Source organism: Beta vulgaris, chromosome 5 (assembly GCF_026745355.1).
Source record: "Beta vulgaris subsp. vulgaris cultivar EL10 chromosome 5, EL10.2, whole genome shotgun sequence".
In the NCBI taxonomy this organism is placed as follows: Eukaryota; Viridiplantae; Streptophyta; class Magnoliopsida; order Caryophyllales; family Amaranthaceae; genus Beta; species Beta vulgaris.
This window is the reverse complement of record NC_079206.1, coordinates 3,111,365-3,128,822: the sequence shown is the minus strand read 5'-3', so window position 1 is coordinate 3,128,822 and position 17,458 is coordinate 3,111,365. Positions and strand designations below refer to the sequence as shown.

General features: G+C 35.0%; 1 protein-coding gene across 3 annotated transcripts; it reads right to left on the bottom strand.

Annotated features, from left to right (window-relative positions):
* Positions 1 to 5,301: 5,301 nt before the first annotated feature.
* On the bottom strand, positions 5,302 to 10,329 carry LOC104892219 (hypothetical protein). Of its 3 annotated transcripts, XM_010678084.4 has the most exons (3): positions 10,097 to 10,329; positions 9,407 to 9,480; positions 5,302 to 8,022 (listed from the first exon to the last, which is right to left on the bottom strand). In XM_010678084.4, the coding sequence occupies exon 3, from the start codon at positions 7,732 to 7,734 to the stop codon at positions 5,809 to 5,811; it is 1,926 nt and encodes a 641-aa protein (XP_010676386.2). In that variant the 5' UTR covers positions 7,735 to 8,022; positions 9,407 to 9,480; positions 10,097 to 10,329; the 3' UTR covers positions 5,302 to 5,808. The 3 variants fall into 3 exon arrangements, with proteins under 3 accessions (XP_010676386.2, XP_010676385.2, XP_048501150.1); XM_010678083.4 differs by lacking the exon at positions 9,407 to 9,480; XM_048645193.1 differs by lacking the exons at positions 9,407 to 9,480; positions 10,097 to 10,329 and adding an exon at positions 8,150 to 8,170.
* Positions 10,330 to 17,458: the final 7,129 nt, after the last annotated feature.

Sequence of the window (17,458 nt, the reverse complement as noted above, 5' to 3'; positions counted from 1 at the left end):
ATTATATGTAACGGTGTCATTAATTATAAGTATTTGAAATAGTAATGTTAATGTAGAATATGGTTCGTTTTTTTTAGTGTTGAGTGGGGTCCTTTTTACTACTAATTATCACTTTTATCTATATTTATATAAAAAAAAATAGATTTTTTTCCGTATATTATTTTCCTCCAAGTGGGGTCCAATGATCCCACTTTCATGTACATTCATCCGCCACTGGAGATACCTCTAGTATTTAGGAAAGTTTTGGGGGATCTTTCTATTGAGGAAAAGCCTGAATCTAAGGTAGTTTTCGTCCTTGATTAATTGGTTATTAATGGTTAAGATTTGTATATATGAGAAGAAAAAAATGGGTTAAAAAATGTAGTTATTAGTCTATTACTTTTTCTAGCTTTTTTTATTTGTTGCATTTTTATTTTGGAATATCAAGCTATCAATTTTGATCGATTATTTTAATTTTTTTATAAGTAAAAATATAATCATGTGTGGTCTTCTTAGATTCATCTCGATGAGTGAATTCATTAAAAGGCTTAAGGGTTAAAAAAAATCTCTTCAAAGTCGTAGCAAATTATAATAAAAAAAAAACAGAGGGAATACGTTATTAGATCATCAAATTGATAGAATCAATTACTTATCTTTTTAAAAACATTAAACTGATAATTCAAAATGATATCAAATGAACTCGTAGTTAATCTGAAGAGGTTGATATTCTAGTCCATGAGCTTGCTTAGACCCAACCTGATTAACATGATTATTTAAGCCAAACTTTTTTTACAAAAGAATTTGAACAAAAACTGTTCCAACCCAACCAATATGTGATATGTCCCAGCCACATTATTCAATGTGCGCTCTTATGTCTGAATTTCTCAATCTTTCCCACTTTTTAACGTAGACTAACCGAATTCGTTCCACCAAATAGCCACCTCTACAGCTCTACTGATATACTTCCTCCGTTTTAAAATAGATATTATATTGTATATTTTTGGGTGTTTTAAAATAGATACAACAATGTTTTTTTTCCCCTTATTTAGTAACTTTTGCTTTATACTTTTACCATTTTACCCTTACTAACTTGTTTTAAGTACACTAATCTACTTCACTGTATATGTGGTCCCCAACAGTTTTTTATTTTCCCTCCTTTCACATGGGGACCACTACAATTAATCTACTTCACTTTATACTACTTAAACATGCTTATGAAATTTTGCCTAAGAATTCGTTTTAATAACAATGTGGCATCTATTTTGAAACGGAGGAAATAGTAGAAGTATACAAAAGAGACAGGAGGGATGATAAATATTATTAAAGAGAGGCCCAATGGCCTATATCACACAGATATATATCGTTTTTGCTAGTAATATAATGAGCGCTGATAAGCGCATACCCGGTATTTGTAAATACCGGGGCAAAGTTGTAAATAAATACAACTTTTCCTTTTTCTTTTGTTTTTTTTTTTTTTGGTTTTTACTTACATATATCCATGATATGATTCACATTATAGGTGATCTGATTCACATTGTAGCTGATCTGATTCATATACTAGTTGATCTGATTTCTCTCCTACATGATCAGAGTCAACTTTTTTTGTCTTTTTCTGGCAAAATTACTAACATACCCCGATATGGACACTGTTGGCCCATACCGGGTAATGCGCAAATACTTTCTCGTAATATATAATACGTGTGTCGGGACTCGAGAGTATATGTAATTGGGAATCATAATTGACGGTATAATTTGAATTGATGGGTTATTTCAGTTCGGGCTTGGGTAGATCATTTTGGGTACCTCGTTTTCTGGTCTGATTCGAATCTCGATCGAATCATTCTGGTCGAATTAGTTTTGCCAGGTTTACTGGTCTACTACCAGTTACCACTCCACTATACAACTACAATGCTAAGTTGCTGGGAATTGGGATGAAGTCTGCTGACTTGGGACTTAGAGGGTTGTCGTGACAACAATATTGGCCCAAAGTTGATATCATAGATCATAGATGGCCTACGTATTGAGCCCATTAGGGAAGTGGATATCAAAGCTTGACAATATTGTGGACCAAACTTGGGGTCATAGATGGCCCAAGTATTGAGCCCATTAGGGAAGTCTACGCTGGGCCCAGTGTTTATTGCTACTCATTTGTTAATAATGAACTGAAGAATCAATTATCAAATTATTTTAGAGTTTATACTAACCAAAAGTGGAGTATTATGGATAACTAGTAATACGGGTCAAGCGCTACTCGCACGAGTAATTTAGTAAGACAAAAAATATATGAGTTTGTTTTATAAGAGACCGCCTACTTTTAAAAAATTAGGCAATGGTAAGTCCAATAATGACTAAGTTAATTTCTTTCGATGACTAGTTTAATCCATTTAGTACCTAAGTCTACTTTTATATTAAAATTAGACCGTCTCCTTTAATAATTTTTGAAAATATATTACCTCCGTATCGTTCTAATTGCAACAATTGGAGTGGCACGGACTCCTAGTTGAAATTTGTTATGCGGTGATTAGAAAAAATAAGGGGCATGTGATTATATTTAAGTGGAGAGAGAAAGTGGGTCCTGCTGCCATCACTACCACTAAACCACCACTACTGCCACATCCTACTACCACCACCGTCAAAAGTACCGCCATAATCAACGTCAAAAGCCCCACCACCATCTTAACCCTAAATCCACTTCATAAACAACCATCAAAAGCAAAACTCAAAACCCATTCCATAAACCATCGTCAATAACACCTGCTATCAAAACCCACTCCACCTCCACAACAACTTAACAAAGAGAGAAACAGATCGAGAAGAGAGAGAAATCGCGAGAGAACGAAGGAAGATGGAGTGAAGGTGGGTCGAAACGAAGGACAGGGACGAACGCCAGCAATTTTGGGTTGGAATGCAGGACAAAGGATGGACGCCGACGATTTTGGGTTGGAAAGAAGGATAGAGGACAGACGACAGAGAACGGACGCTAGCGTTGGAGCGAATGTGGTTTTGGGCTGGTGGGGAAGGAGATCGAAGGTGGAACAAAGGTGATGATGACAGTGGTGGTGGCGGAGGACAGAGGACGGACGCCAGTGATAATGGCGGTGATGTTAGTGGTGGTGGTGGAGAGAAAAATGGTGATGGAGGATGGAGGAGAGAGAAATGGTGGTGGGTGGTGGGTGGAGGTGGTATTGAAGAGAGAGGGGGTTGATGTTTAGGTAGATTAATTTTGATTAGGTTTGTACTTAATTTGATTTGGGTAATATATAATATGTGTGTTAAGTTTTTTAATAAGGACATTTTGGTAATTTCAAGGGTAAAAATCATACCAAAAATAGAAAGAAGAAAATTGTTGCATTTAATTTGAAACTGTCAAAAATAGAAACTATTGCGTTTAAAACGAAACGGAGGTAGTATATTGTTTGGAATTGATATTGTCACAAGCAAAAGTCATAATTTGAAAGTTAGATGATAACTTACAAAGTGAAAGGTTAAGCGTTCAAAACCCCTCATAAACAATTTATTTATCTTACAAGCAACAATATAATATTTACAAATAAAACATGGTAATGTGTGAGTATTTATAGTGTTGGAGTCCTAAATGTTGTCATTTGAGGTCACCCTAAAATAGGGGCACCTGATTGGTCAGACAATCAGACTTCGACATGTGACAGACAATGATTGGGTGGTAAACACCAACCAATTATATGCCGTTGTTTTATGAAATTCAGGTTTGAATATTCTTTCAGACCAAAATGTAGGCTTTTACTCCTTTCTCAGTAAAACTCATAGTTTAAACTTCTTTTTTACTCCTTTTGAGGGAACACGTGGACGCTCCTGATGAATCCACGTGTCTTCTGGAAAGTCGTTGATTATTTAGGCTACAACAACTCCTAAATACATATTCCAAATAAATTTAGAGTCCTCTATTAATTTGTGTTAATGAAACAAACCCTTAACATTGGTTCCGAAGCCTAAATCTTGCTACAAGAATGTTTAATAGTCAGTGATGATTGATCAATTGGCAAAAATGACAAAAGACAACGACATATTTACATTTATAGTCAAGTTGTAGAAGAATATGAACCTTCCATTCATAATCGGAAGTTCCACCAACCAAAGTGCTCTCCCGGATAGTTTCTTTCTTTATTTTGGTGCAAAAATAGGGAATAATATCTTTCTTTGTTTTCTACCCTACTTTTTGGGGTCTCATCATTATTACATAGTAAATACCAAGGCATTTTTCTCGTGAGAACTAAACCCTATTCACTTCTCATTGGAAATAATGGCTTTCATAAATCAATTATTTGTGAATGAGGAAGGAAACAGAATTCGTAAAAAGCGGGAATGATATACTACATTAATCCCACTTTCTCCTTTTTATTGGCATGTAAAGACTACAATTGCAATAAGAACGAAGGTTCTATGGAATAAATGGAGGTTTTTATTTAGTGGAATAAGTAGTTATAACTTATAAGATCCGAGCTATATCCCGGGCAAGGAAAAAAAATCTATATTAATATTATGCCTTAAGATAATAACACTAAATATTACTTAGTATAGTGGTTAAAACTTGACTATATAAACTTGAAGTCAAGGGATCAAACCCTATACTATACAATTTCTATTTTTTTTAATTGTATGTGGCGGATAAAACGCACTTAGAAAGAGCATCGCGTGACACCGTTCCTTGTTTAAGAACATCTTTTAATATATTAGTATATATTATAATGCTTAGTAATAATAAGCATGTAAGACGCTCAAAATAAGAGGAAAATTAATATTTTTTGGTGTAAATGAACTAAATGCACTAATGTAGACAGGATTTAATCCCAGGTCCTGAATACCATCCCTAACTTCCTACGACTTAGCCCTCCAATTGAACAAAAAAGAATGAGAAAGATGCAAGTCTCCATAACAAGAAATATTCAGCTTTCTTTTCTCTCAACAAATATTAAAATAAACATTGTGCAAATATATGATGGAAACCAAACAAAATTGTGTCAATGCAAAGTGTAATATTCTCTAGTGAACATACAAAGGAGAGGATTAATTTGACAACTTCATACCAATTCCTCCACTCTACTACTTCTATTAGCTAGAGAACATGTTCCAACATTTTTCCAAAGCAAATAACAAAATTATTCAGACAAGATCAGACATGATGGAACCCAGCAAAGGTTCAAAGTCATAAAGAACTCATCACAGCCAATGGTGCTGGACATACTCCATGTTACTTCTGGCAGACAAATATTCCCAAATAAAACATCATATTCCCATAATAAATGAAATACTTCATCATGTATGAAATTCAATAGAAAATCATCATTTAACGGTCAACAAGAAAAAGAACTGACCAAGTTCAAGAATAATATTGAAAATGTACAATGTAACCATGTTCATCGACAGACAGAAAAAGGCGTACATAAATCTAGAGCAATTTTATTCTGAACCTTGCTGACCAGATTAACAATCCTATTTACAAGAGAAAACAGGGTGAACTGAAAATTTGAAATACTCATCTTAACATTCTCCTGATTCTAAAATTGCAACTCCAAAATTTTTGAATCAACCGAGCTATTGCAATCAATACTGCGCAGGAGAGCTATTTATCATCATCATCATCATCATAATTATAAATGCAGCAAAACTAGAACCTTGATATGTAGACTGAACTTTGAAATGGAGAGAAATAGAAGCAAACGATAGGAAACACGACCAAAACGAACAACGATGAAAGAAGTCACCTACAACCAGCTTCGTTGCACTTGAAGTGCTATTGGCTCGGGCAGGACACCTATGAGACTGTTACTGACAGTGCTTTACTGTTGTGCTTCAACTGCTAGCGAGCAATGACATCAAACTTCCACCATGAACTCTTCCTTCTGGAGATGGAGGAGATGGACACTCTCTTTGAACTTGAGTATGCATCATATCAGACACGGGCCATCCCACTGCATTAATACCTGTTAGTTCCATTCCCATGGCATCAACACTCATTACTCCTGTAGAAGCATTCATCCTTTTCCCCGGGTTGGTAAAATCTGGGTCCTGCAATAAAGGACCCAATGTGAAACCCCCGTGCACCCGTTTGTCTTGAACCAATGCCCCGTGCATTGCACAGAGACCAGTTTTTCCCCTAGCAAATGAGCCACAAGGGCCATCAGCTTGGTTGCCATACGGTGACTCTGATTGTCCCCATGCACATCTTTTCCCACCTCCATGTGCTTTGCAGAAATCAGTGCTACCTTGTGCACTTTTGCCACAGCCGTCAAATTTACACCTTTTTCCTCCGCCATGACGAACACAGAAATCTGTTCTTCCTCTTGCACTTTTGGTGCAACCCGTGACAGCGCACCTCTTGCCACCTCCATGGGCCACACAGAAAGAGGTTCCACCATGGACACTCTTTGGGCATCCAGGAAAAGAGCACCTCTTCCCTCCACCATGGCCCTTGCAGAAAGGTGTGCTTCCCTCAGCACCTCTGGTACACCCTTCAACAGTGCATCGTTTCCCCCCACCATGTGCTTTGCAGAACATTGTGCTTCCTTGAGCTCCCTTATTGCACTCTGGATGTTGGCATCGTCGACCTCCACCATGTGATATGCACAAACCTGACAAACCTTCTGCACTCCTGGTGCAGTTCTCTCTTTGACATCTCTTACCGCCACCATGCCTTATACACAACCCAGACTTTCCTCGAGCAGCACGGGAGCAATTGTCATGACCACATCGACGCCCACCACCATGTGCAATGCAGAAATCTGTGCGTCCTTCAGCACTCTTTGTGCAACCAAGAAACTCACATCTTCTTCCACCTCCATGTGCTTTGCAAAGGGCTGTCCTCCCTTCAGCTCCCTTGTTGCAGCCAGGCCTTTGGCACCTTCTCCCACCACCATGAGCAATACAGAGACCAGAAGCACCTCTTGCTCCCTTTTCACATCCATTAAACTGACAAAGTTTTAAACTACTTCCACGTTGCGGCTGATGCGGCCGCTGCACAATCCCGGAAGAACAGGTGACTGAGCTTTTAGGCACACTTAATGTGCTTGCTGAGACATCAGGGGTGATACAATTCAGATCGACTTTTCTTGGAATGGGCTTCAAAATAATATTTCCTACTGCACCAGGAGAGAGGGACACGGGTGATGAGGAATTTTCAGCATTCCAGTGAGATGAAGCAGATTCATTATCGACAAATTGTGTGGCTCGAACAGCCAATGGTGCTATACCACTCTGAGGAGCATCTATGCCTTCAAAGATGCTAGTGATGTCTGATTCAAGAGGGCTAGTTGAGAGACTCAGTTCTAAGTCAAGATTCAGCTGCGAACCCAATCTCTTGAATTTTGAGACTGCAGGTTTCTTGGGACTAGGAGATTTGTCACTGCCAAGGTGTAGAGTAAAGTCCAAATCAAGATCCATTGAGGACTCTGCTTCGGTTTCTTTGGCAGAAGAAATTGTCGTGCACGCAGTTGCCGAACTACCTTTGCTGTCTGATGAACTTGATGAACGGTGCAGTCCTAGACAAAGTGAGGAGTCGACATACAATCCCATGTTTCCACCCCTACAACCCCACTTCCGTTTCGTTCCCTTTGATGACAATAATTGAGGGGCATCGGAGCCAATGGATTGAAGCTGTAACATCGTATCTGCACGATGATCAGATCCCGAACCTCCTACTTGCAGTGAATCACCCATATTCTTAAACACATTTGATAAATTACCAGGACAAAAGCCTGCTCCTGGGTTCCTAGTTCCCATAAACCAATCAAAATTACAACACTCACGCCCAACAGAAATCTCAGCCACAGATATCAGTCCTTCCTGACTTCCAGGTTTACCTAATAACTACAAACCTAAACTAGGGTTAACAGTATCTAGGAGAGCACATCCCACCCCCGCTAACGAACCCTGAGGTATCACACCGGTCCATTGCTTCTATAAAGGATCAGCAAAGAAACTAAATTACTGGCAATTTGACGAGAAGATCATAAAAAAGGCCAACCCACAAGTGTATAGTTTGCAATAATGTCATAGACGCATATTATCCTGTAACAGAAACAATAATAAAGGAAACATTAGCCAAGTAAAATTTTAAAACATTAATTTCTTATACGCAAAAACTTTAGCTGGACATGGAAACAAAAGCCAACAATGTCACCAAAAATTAAGATACCATAAAATTGCTTCCCAGCTTCATGAATAAGGAGTGACAACGACCCCAAACACAACAATATACAATTCCTAGAAGTATGAAAGCAGTGAAATGACCCCGAATGCACCAAGATGTGAAAAGTTGAAAAACACAAGTTCGGTTCAGTGAGCATATAATGAATTCAACAAATCCACATATTTTATGTAACTTTACAGACATGAGACATCCAAAAAATTATGCTTCCATTACCACTATGGCACTTCCCAATAGCTCAATGATCATATTATATACAATCAAGATTTGATGTGTAAAAATTGCATTTAGTTTTATCTTTAAGAAGGTGAGTGTCCACTTTGCAAAATGCATATGCACTCAAAAGTTTTAATTGAGCTTATCACACAAGCATAGGAAGTAAATGAAACAATTACTATATGCAATATCCATTAAGCTAGGAGTTTCGAATAAAGCAGCTACCTAGACAAGTTGGATTACAAATTACATAAGACATAACTTTGCACGAAACAACAACTAAAACCCAAGAAATAAGTTTCATTTAACCACATTTTCCAACATGCCATATCACAAAATTACAAGAGCAGATTAATAGATAAATGTCAGCAGTCACTCCCTAGGACTGTACAAAAATCATAAACATTAGTCTTGATGATACTGACAAGAGTCTATGAAGCATCAAAAACACAATCTGTAACTAACAGTCAAGCAAGCATGGCTCTGAATCCTGATAGAAACTTGTCACATAAAGGAAGAGTATAGAAGTAGAATATCCAGAGGAAGAAGAGAAAAAACATGAAAATATAAACTTGTAATGAACATAACTACCCTGCAATCTACAAGACAATCACTAGAGTTCTAGCGATCCATAAACCAATTATAGACCTTTACTGATCCAAAGATGACTTTCAAAATATTTATTGTTTTCCCTTATCGAAAAAAGAAAAAGGTCTAAAAATCAAAATTTACAGGAAGAACATCAAAGCTACCCTGTTTGACCAATAGTTGACCCTTATTTTCTTCCTAGAACAACAACAACAAAGTATTAGTCCCAAAAATGATTTGAGGTTGCATAACATGAATCGTCACAAGAAATCGTTTCCATAACACAAGGTCTTATTTTCTTCCTAGAGTTCAAAACACATCTAGAGCAGAACACAAGGCAAAAATGAAGATGACACTTTGTTTTTTTACTTGAACATACAAAAGTAACATGATCCAACAAAAATTAGTTCTAATAATTCCGAAATTTGAAATTGCGCAAACCTTGAATTAGTTGACTCGCTATAAACCTAGCAAAGTTAAATCAGCTGCAACAAATTAATTCAAAACTTCCAGATCTGAAATGCAATTAAAACAACTTCAGCAAAGCTAATTCTACAGCCGCAGGTTTTTCACCAAAAATGATAATCATATAAATCAAATTCTGAAAACAACTGACAACATCTAATTAATTATACATCAATAATTGCAAAACTAAAAAATTGAGAAAAACACAGCTTAATTTGGAAGCGTAACGCAAATGAAAACAAAAAAAATGTTGAATAAAATCTACTACTTATCATCAAAGTTAAAAAATTCAACAGTGCCAAAAAAAATCAACGAAAATGATATTTTTGTCAAATTCAGGTTACACAAGCTAACATATGAACAAAATCTTGCAAAATAAACGTAAACAACTTAAAATTCAATAATTACAAAATCACAAAAAAGACAGGATTCATAACATAAATCCAGGACCTCTGAAATTCATCATCCTGAGTTTAAATCCGATATCATTAGTTCTAGAAAAAGGATGAAATTGTAAAACACAATGAATAATTGAATTAATTCAGCAACAAAAATATTCTCAAATCCACACAAAAAAACTAAAATCAGCATGTAAAATTCAAAGCAAAAAAGGACAAAATATTGAAAAAAAAAACAAGAAATTGAAGGTCAAAATCAGAGAAATACCTGATGAATAAAGTCTTTGTTCGGAGAAATGGAGAGAGAAAGAGCTAGGGTAAAGTTTGGCGCCGGCACAAAAGAAGAGATTGATGAGAGAGAAAGAAGAGGGCGTGAGGAGGGAAGAGAAAAAGAAAACCATATAAATATTTTGGGCAGCGTTTTTTGAGTTTCAGTGGACCATAAATTCACTGATCGTCAGAATTTTTTTTATTTTATTTTTGTTCAAGTAATAAATCGTCACAATTTCTTTTGTTGAAGTAAAGTTTTAAGGAAAAGGTAAATTGACAGGGTTTAGTTAGGTGTATAACTTGGCCGCATGTGTGGACTCTGCGGTTTCTTTGTAAATTTAACCATCTCTGATGAATCTTGTGTGTTTGTACTTTTTACCGCGATTTTTAACTGATTTTGCCATTTTTGTAGTTTTTTTTTTCTTGATTTTTTTTTTCTTGATGTATGCCACTCGTATTTACTAAATACTCTCTTTGTATTTTTTTTATCTTTCCTACTTTGATCTTACACGTTTGTCAATGTACTTATTCTACATTAAATATCTTTCATTACATATTAGTAAAAATTATAATAATTGAATATTAATAAACTACTCATTGAGGCGAATCAAATAAAATCCCACATGATTATATTTTTTCTTATATATTGAAAAATATTTAAAAGATTCTCTCTAATTGTGAATAGTGTCAAGATTCTAAGTGAGAAAGATAAAAAAAACACAGAGGGAGTATCGTCGAGTGAGGAAAAAAAATTAGGGGTTTGGATTGGGTTGTAGTTGGGATCTGGCGGAGGAGGAAGAAGAAGAAAGGAGGGAGTTAGTGTGGTGTTGGACTTCGGCAAGAAAGATGAAGAAGGAAGAAGAAGAAGAAGAAAGGAGAGATGGGGGGTGCTCGGGCTGCAGGGGGTAGTTGCTAGGGGTTGGGGGTGGTTGCGAGGGAGATAGATGATTGCGATGGAGAGTGGAATGGTTGTGGTGGTTGTCAAATGGTGGTTAGGAAAGAGGTGGAGAAGCAGAGGAGAGAGGAAAAAAGAAAATAAAATATTGTACAAATACGAGTAATGTTAAGTAAATACAAGCGACAAATAGCATGATTGTTTTTGTGTGTGTAAATGAGCGACTAAACGCAATGATGTAAACATGATTTTATCCCATGTCCTAACACCCTCACAAGACTTTACCAACTAAGTTAGATTACATCCACATTTTTGTAGATATTTGAGCGTAACCCAGCTACTACGTGAAGATATATCATAAGCATAAAAGAAAAGGAAAAAGAAGATACATTATCACGATAAACCCTAAACCCTAAAAATGGATAAGTGAACCTTATATTTACTACTACTATATTAGAAACACTTAAGTTACATTTAAGATCAATTCCTTTTTTAGGAAATAAGATGAATGTATGAGTAAATTAATTGAGGTATGAGGTATATTTTTTTCATCTGATTTTTGTTTATTTTCAAAAATATTAAGAAAAGTTTAGAAATATTTTTTTAAAAAAAATTAAGAAAGAATAGTTCAAAAAAATTCAGAAAAATTAGGTAAAGTTCATATTAAATAAGAAAAGTTCTAGAAAATAAAAAGTTAAAGAAAATTTAAGAAAGAATAGTTCAAAAAAATTCAGAAAAATTAGGTTAAATTCATATTTAATAGGAAAATAAGTTCTAGAAAAAAAAAGTTAAAGAAAATTTTAGAAAGAAAAGCTCAAAAGTTAGGAAAGGTTTAGAAAAAATAAGAAAAGTTCAGAGTAACTGAATAAGAAAAGTTCAAAACAATTAAAAAAAGATAGAGTGAGAGTTAAATTCTCTGGTAGTAAGCTCACATAAAGTCATAAACTAACTTTGTGACTGATAAGATCATATAGTGAAACTCTAGATTAGATTCTCGAATACTATACATTGTCTTAAGTTCTCATAAGAAATATCATAAGGTTTGACAAAAAATTATTATTTTTATCATTAATAGTACATTCTAAAATGATTGTCAGGTGATCAAAACAGGTAAACTAAAAATATATGAGGAGTATTATATTATATTATATTATATATGATTATAATACTAATATTTATAATCTTCTGATATAACATACTCCTATGTACTAAATACATGTATTGAATTGTTCAAAAAAAACATATTCGTGTGAATCATATTTGATTAAATGAGTGTATATGTGAAAGATTATCTTGTGCACAGTAAAACTAGTTTTGACACGAACATTAGACAATATTATGAATTGGACGAACATTAATTAAACCATACTTCATAAACTTCGATATTGTAATATTGTCTAATAATTTTAATTCATAATTGAAATATGTTCATATAATTAGGGTTTGATATAATTTCAATAAGTTTAAGTTAGATTTTTTCACGGGAAAGTGATGCCTCCATTCTCTATTCTTTTACCTATTGTTCTCTCGCAAGCAAGTAGCATAATTCTTGGTTATTTTCTCTCTTGCCTATCAATAACTTTTATAAAGAAACCTAATATACTTGGTAGTTCTTTTCACGAAAAACTCAGACCTTTTTATCCTCCCACGTCTAGTTAGTTTTTTTTGGGCAACTAAAGCTAATCAAAATTAGACAAGTTAATATGCTCGCCTGATCTAGTGTATTCCAATTTTTTGACCCAATTCAGTCCGAAAAGCTCAACTTTTCAAGACATTTTCCTTTGTGACCCAAAGCCCAGTTTAGCCCGATTCAAAACCCTCCCTAATCTTATATCTTCTTCCTAAATGAGTTGCTTTTAGCTCAAAACCTGTCCGCCTATCCTTTGAACAATTCTACATACAACACACTTTCTTTCTACGTTTTCCTTTCACAATCTCCAATATTATAACATTTTCTATTTCTCTCCCCTACCCACTTTTGTCTTTAAATTAAGGTGTAGTAAATAGGGGGGCATTTGGTTGGGGTCTTTTGAAAAGGGTAAGAGAATCAAGAAACTTGATTCCCTTACTTGTGTTTGTTTGCTCAATTTAATGATTCCCTTTACCTTCTCCTTACCCCCAAAGTCCTCTACTCTCATTCTCCCCACCCCCCAAGGTTTCACATTCCTTTTTTTTGACTCACCATTGACCACCTCCTTGAGGACCTTGACCACTCAACCACCACTCGACCAACCCACCCAACCACTAGCACCACCACTCAACTATCACCTGACTACCCAACCGACACCACCCGACCACCCAACCACCGGGAATTGAACCGACCACCAACCACCATGTGAGTGCTCCACCCCAACACCCCAATCACGTCACTAACCACTGAGAATCGCCAACCTAACTACCAAAACTGCCCACTCAAGTGACCAAAACACCGAGAAACCGCCACCACCATCCACCATCTAAACCACCCACAAACCCTAGGAAAAAAAGGAAGAATAAAGAGAAAAACGTCAGATCTGGAAGGGGAAGGGAAGGGGGACGACACGACGACACAAAGAAGTGGAGGTGGAAGATTGACGGTGCAGCGAAAGAGAAGGGGGGAGATCGCACTGGCGAAGTGCTACGGGGAGGGACGACAACGCGGTGGGAAGGGGAAGGGGGCTGGGCGGCTCACCGGGGTACCGAGTGTGGAGTTCCGGCGGGGCACAACAAACATGAGAAGGAGGATGGTGGTGGAAGGATGTAAAAAGAGGAAGAAAGAGAAATAAAAAAATTCAACCAAATAACATTTTTAATCTAAGGGTTTTGTTTTCCTTTCTCCCTATATCGCTTTCTTGATTCCATTCCCTTACCCTCATGGCAACCAAACGGCCCCTAGATAATTATCACAAAAAAAAGAAGTTGTAGTAAATAGATAGAAGTGTACAACATAATAGAATGAAAGGTAATAGTACATCATTATGGAAAATGTATTCAAAATTCATCTATAACCTAATTCTTATGTCTATGCTTAATAAAACCTATAAAAGTAAAGGAACATGTTTTGAGAGAAATCATCCACACTAAACTATTACGCAAACGAAAATTCAGCTAAAAGAAGAGAAGACTATTAAGAAAATATGAGAAGTTTTTCATTCTGATAATCATTGATTTGCTCTAAAAAAAATCACATATATGATATTCTTGATGAAATCTAGCTAGAAAGGTTGATCTAACTTATTCTTTTAGATCCTTGAAAGTAACTCATGTATTTATTTTGTCAAAAATAGTTCTACCCATTTGGTGGTGTGGGACGAGAGTTATGCTTGTAGCTGTTCGGATTATCTCTCCTAACTTACCAAGACAATGTATAGTAGAGTCACCTTTTCCAAGACAACTAGTTATTAGGTCCGAGTTATGTCCCGGTTCTCGGGTAAGAAAAAATTTTATTTATTAATATAATACTTCATGATAATAACACTAAATACAACTTAATCTAGTGGTTAGGACTTTAGTATATGTACTTGAGGTCTCGGAATCAAACCCCTATATTACGCAATTTCTAAAATATTTTATTGTACAGTTTTTACATGAACTAAAACTTCCTAGTAAGAGCGCCATGTGACACAATTTCTTGTTAATGCACGCCTTTTAATGATAAGGTGCTCACATATTTTAGGTGATAAAATCATTAGTATTTGGAGAATACCTAAAATAATATCTTAGGTGTTTGAAATGAATTAAATGATAAGTTTTTGACCTTTTCAAAATCAAGTGAGTGAAATTTTGAAAAAAGTTTTTAAAATTTTGATAACAACTAATTTTGCTAAAATAATTTATTAACTTAAGGAACTAATTTTGCCAAACAGTTAATCTAAATAGCTACCTTATCAGTTTCAACTATATCTTATCAGTTATAGTTAATTTACTAGTTTAAGTTTATTTTAAACTAATATTGTCAAATAAAGCCATTAACTTACCCCAAATTTATCTCGTACCAATAAACTCTTTTCAAAATAAATCACAAGCACTTCTAACCTCATCAAAATATATTCTTATAAACTATCTAAATATTAATTACTTAAATAAACTATCCTACACATATACACATGTTATTATCGAATTGGTCAAATTTGCATAAATTACCATTGTAGTCTAGTTTTACTTAGAACACATTTAGTTCAAGTTATGTAATGAAATGGGAATTGAATCAAATAAAAGAGTAGAATGCTAACAAAATTTGTTAATTTATTAGTGTGTGTTTGATTCAAACATTGGACTGGAATGAGAAAGGTAACTACTATTACCACTAACAATGAATTTTGTTATTTGAATGGGAAGGGAAGGTAAAAAACTAGGAGAGACTATTGCCACCAAGTAATGGAATAGATTGAAAAAAGGAGTTGAACCAAACAAAAAAAAGAAAATAAATAATTAATTTTACAGTATTTCTTAAATCCAAAAACGTTAACCAAACATACTCTTAGAATCAATGTTTGAAGTTGTTACTATAAAGTATAAACCTAGCCAAATAGTAATGCAAATATACTGCATGTAATACACAACATCAAATAAAATTAGGGACCGGTTAGTCGGGGTCTCAAAAAAGGGTAAGGAATAGAGCATTGATGATTCCCTATTATGTTGTTTGTTTCACCACTTTAATGAAATCTTTTATTCATCTTTACCTATTAGCTAAACCTCAAAGTCCTCTAATTTGATTACCCCGCTCCCCAATTACCCCATTCATGATCCACTTGCGCATCCAACCAGGCAACCACCACCACCTTCCTACCTAACCACCGAAAGTGGCAGGGTGATAACTGATGGTGCTATGGTGAAGGAAAAATGACAATATACGACCAAACAACATTTTAAATCTAAGGATTTTGCTTTTCTTTCTCACTATACTCCTTTTCTGATTCCATTCTCTTTACCCTATAGCCCACAATAACCAAACGGCCTTTTAGGGCTTGTTCTATTCGGCATAAAACAGCTGAATTGAACTGAATTAAACTGAACTGAACTATAGTGATATGTGAGAGTAAAAGTATTGTCCAGAGCTAACTGAACTGAATTGAATTGAACTGAATTGAATTGAATGTAATTGAGCTGAACTGAAAATAAGCTGGGGAAAACAGACCTTAGTAACAATTAACAAATTGAAAAAGAGAGGTATCAATCGTAATCAAACAAAAAAAACTAAAACTCCACCAAAAAATAAGAAAAAACTTAAAATAACAGATTTAGTAAAATGTATAGTAAATTATACAAGTAGTAGTAGTAGTACTTGATCTCAAATGGTGAGCTGAAGGTCAAAGAAAGTGTAGAAGTGGCGAATCGAACTCGGCTTGACAATAAATAAAAAAGCAAAGGAAGAGAGAGAAAGAAAAGACAAATTTTTGAAAAGCTCAACTTTTGCACCCACCAATAACTCAAACATATTTCATAGTTTCATCTTACACACGTCAACCAAACGTGATATTTCTTGTCTTCTTTTATTTCTCTCTCCTCCCTTTTTTTTCTCCGTTCCTAACTTCTCAGCAGCAGCGCCTCGTCACCGCTCTTTGTGCTTCATTTTTATTTGTCCCATGATTATATTACTTTTTTTTTTAGAGAGAATTTCATTTTTTAAAAGAGAGAGATCCCAATCCATGATTAAATATTTAAATATGTGATATCTGATATGTGATATTTCTATTGCATTTTCGTCCCCAGCCGCCAGGAAAAGTCCAAAATGCTATCGTTCAAACTTTTTTTTTTTTTTTGGAAAAAATTTATATGGACTTAGAGCCTGTTCATTCCAGCTTATTTTTAGTTCAGTTCAGTTTAATTCAGTGCAATTCAGTTCAGTTTAATTCAGTTCAGTTCAGTTTAATTCAGTTTACTTTAATTCAGCTTTGGACAATACTTTTACTCTCACATATCACTATTCATTTCAGTTCAGTTCGGCCGTTTTATACCGAATAGAATAGGCCCTTAGGTTATGTTCAGTTCACCTTATTTTTGCTTATTTCAGATTAAATTAGTAAGGATTCAATGTTAATTCATGAGATTTATGAAAACAGGTCATTATATAAAAAAAAGATAAGTAGATAAAAAATATGAAGTTTGACTATGGGTAAGAATAATGAAAATTTTATTATGATAAACTAATGTGAAAAAAAAGTAATTATATATAAAAAAAAAAGGTTAGTATTGTAGATATTAATTGTAGTTTGTATAATGTAACTTAAGATTTTAAAAGGTTACTATATGGAAAAAAAAAGATTGTGAACCAGGTCCACACAAGACTTATTACTTTTTTTTGGACAACTGAACAAGGAATGCATAAATCTAATTAAAGAGTCTTACATAATCAACGGTTAAGACATTAATCCTATTTTTATTTAAACTCAACTTTGATGGTTCCGTTCGAAGCTCCATTGCAGCAACTAGAGTAATCATCCGTAATCACTCTTCGGTCATTATCGCCGAGGCTACTGCACT

Excerpts from the sequence above, each read along its gene's own strand:
- LOC104892219 (XM_010678084.4), bottom strand. The coding sequence starts at position 7,734 with ATGGGAACTAGGAACCCAGGAGCAGGCTTTTGTCCTGGTAATTTATCA.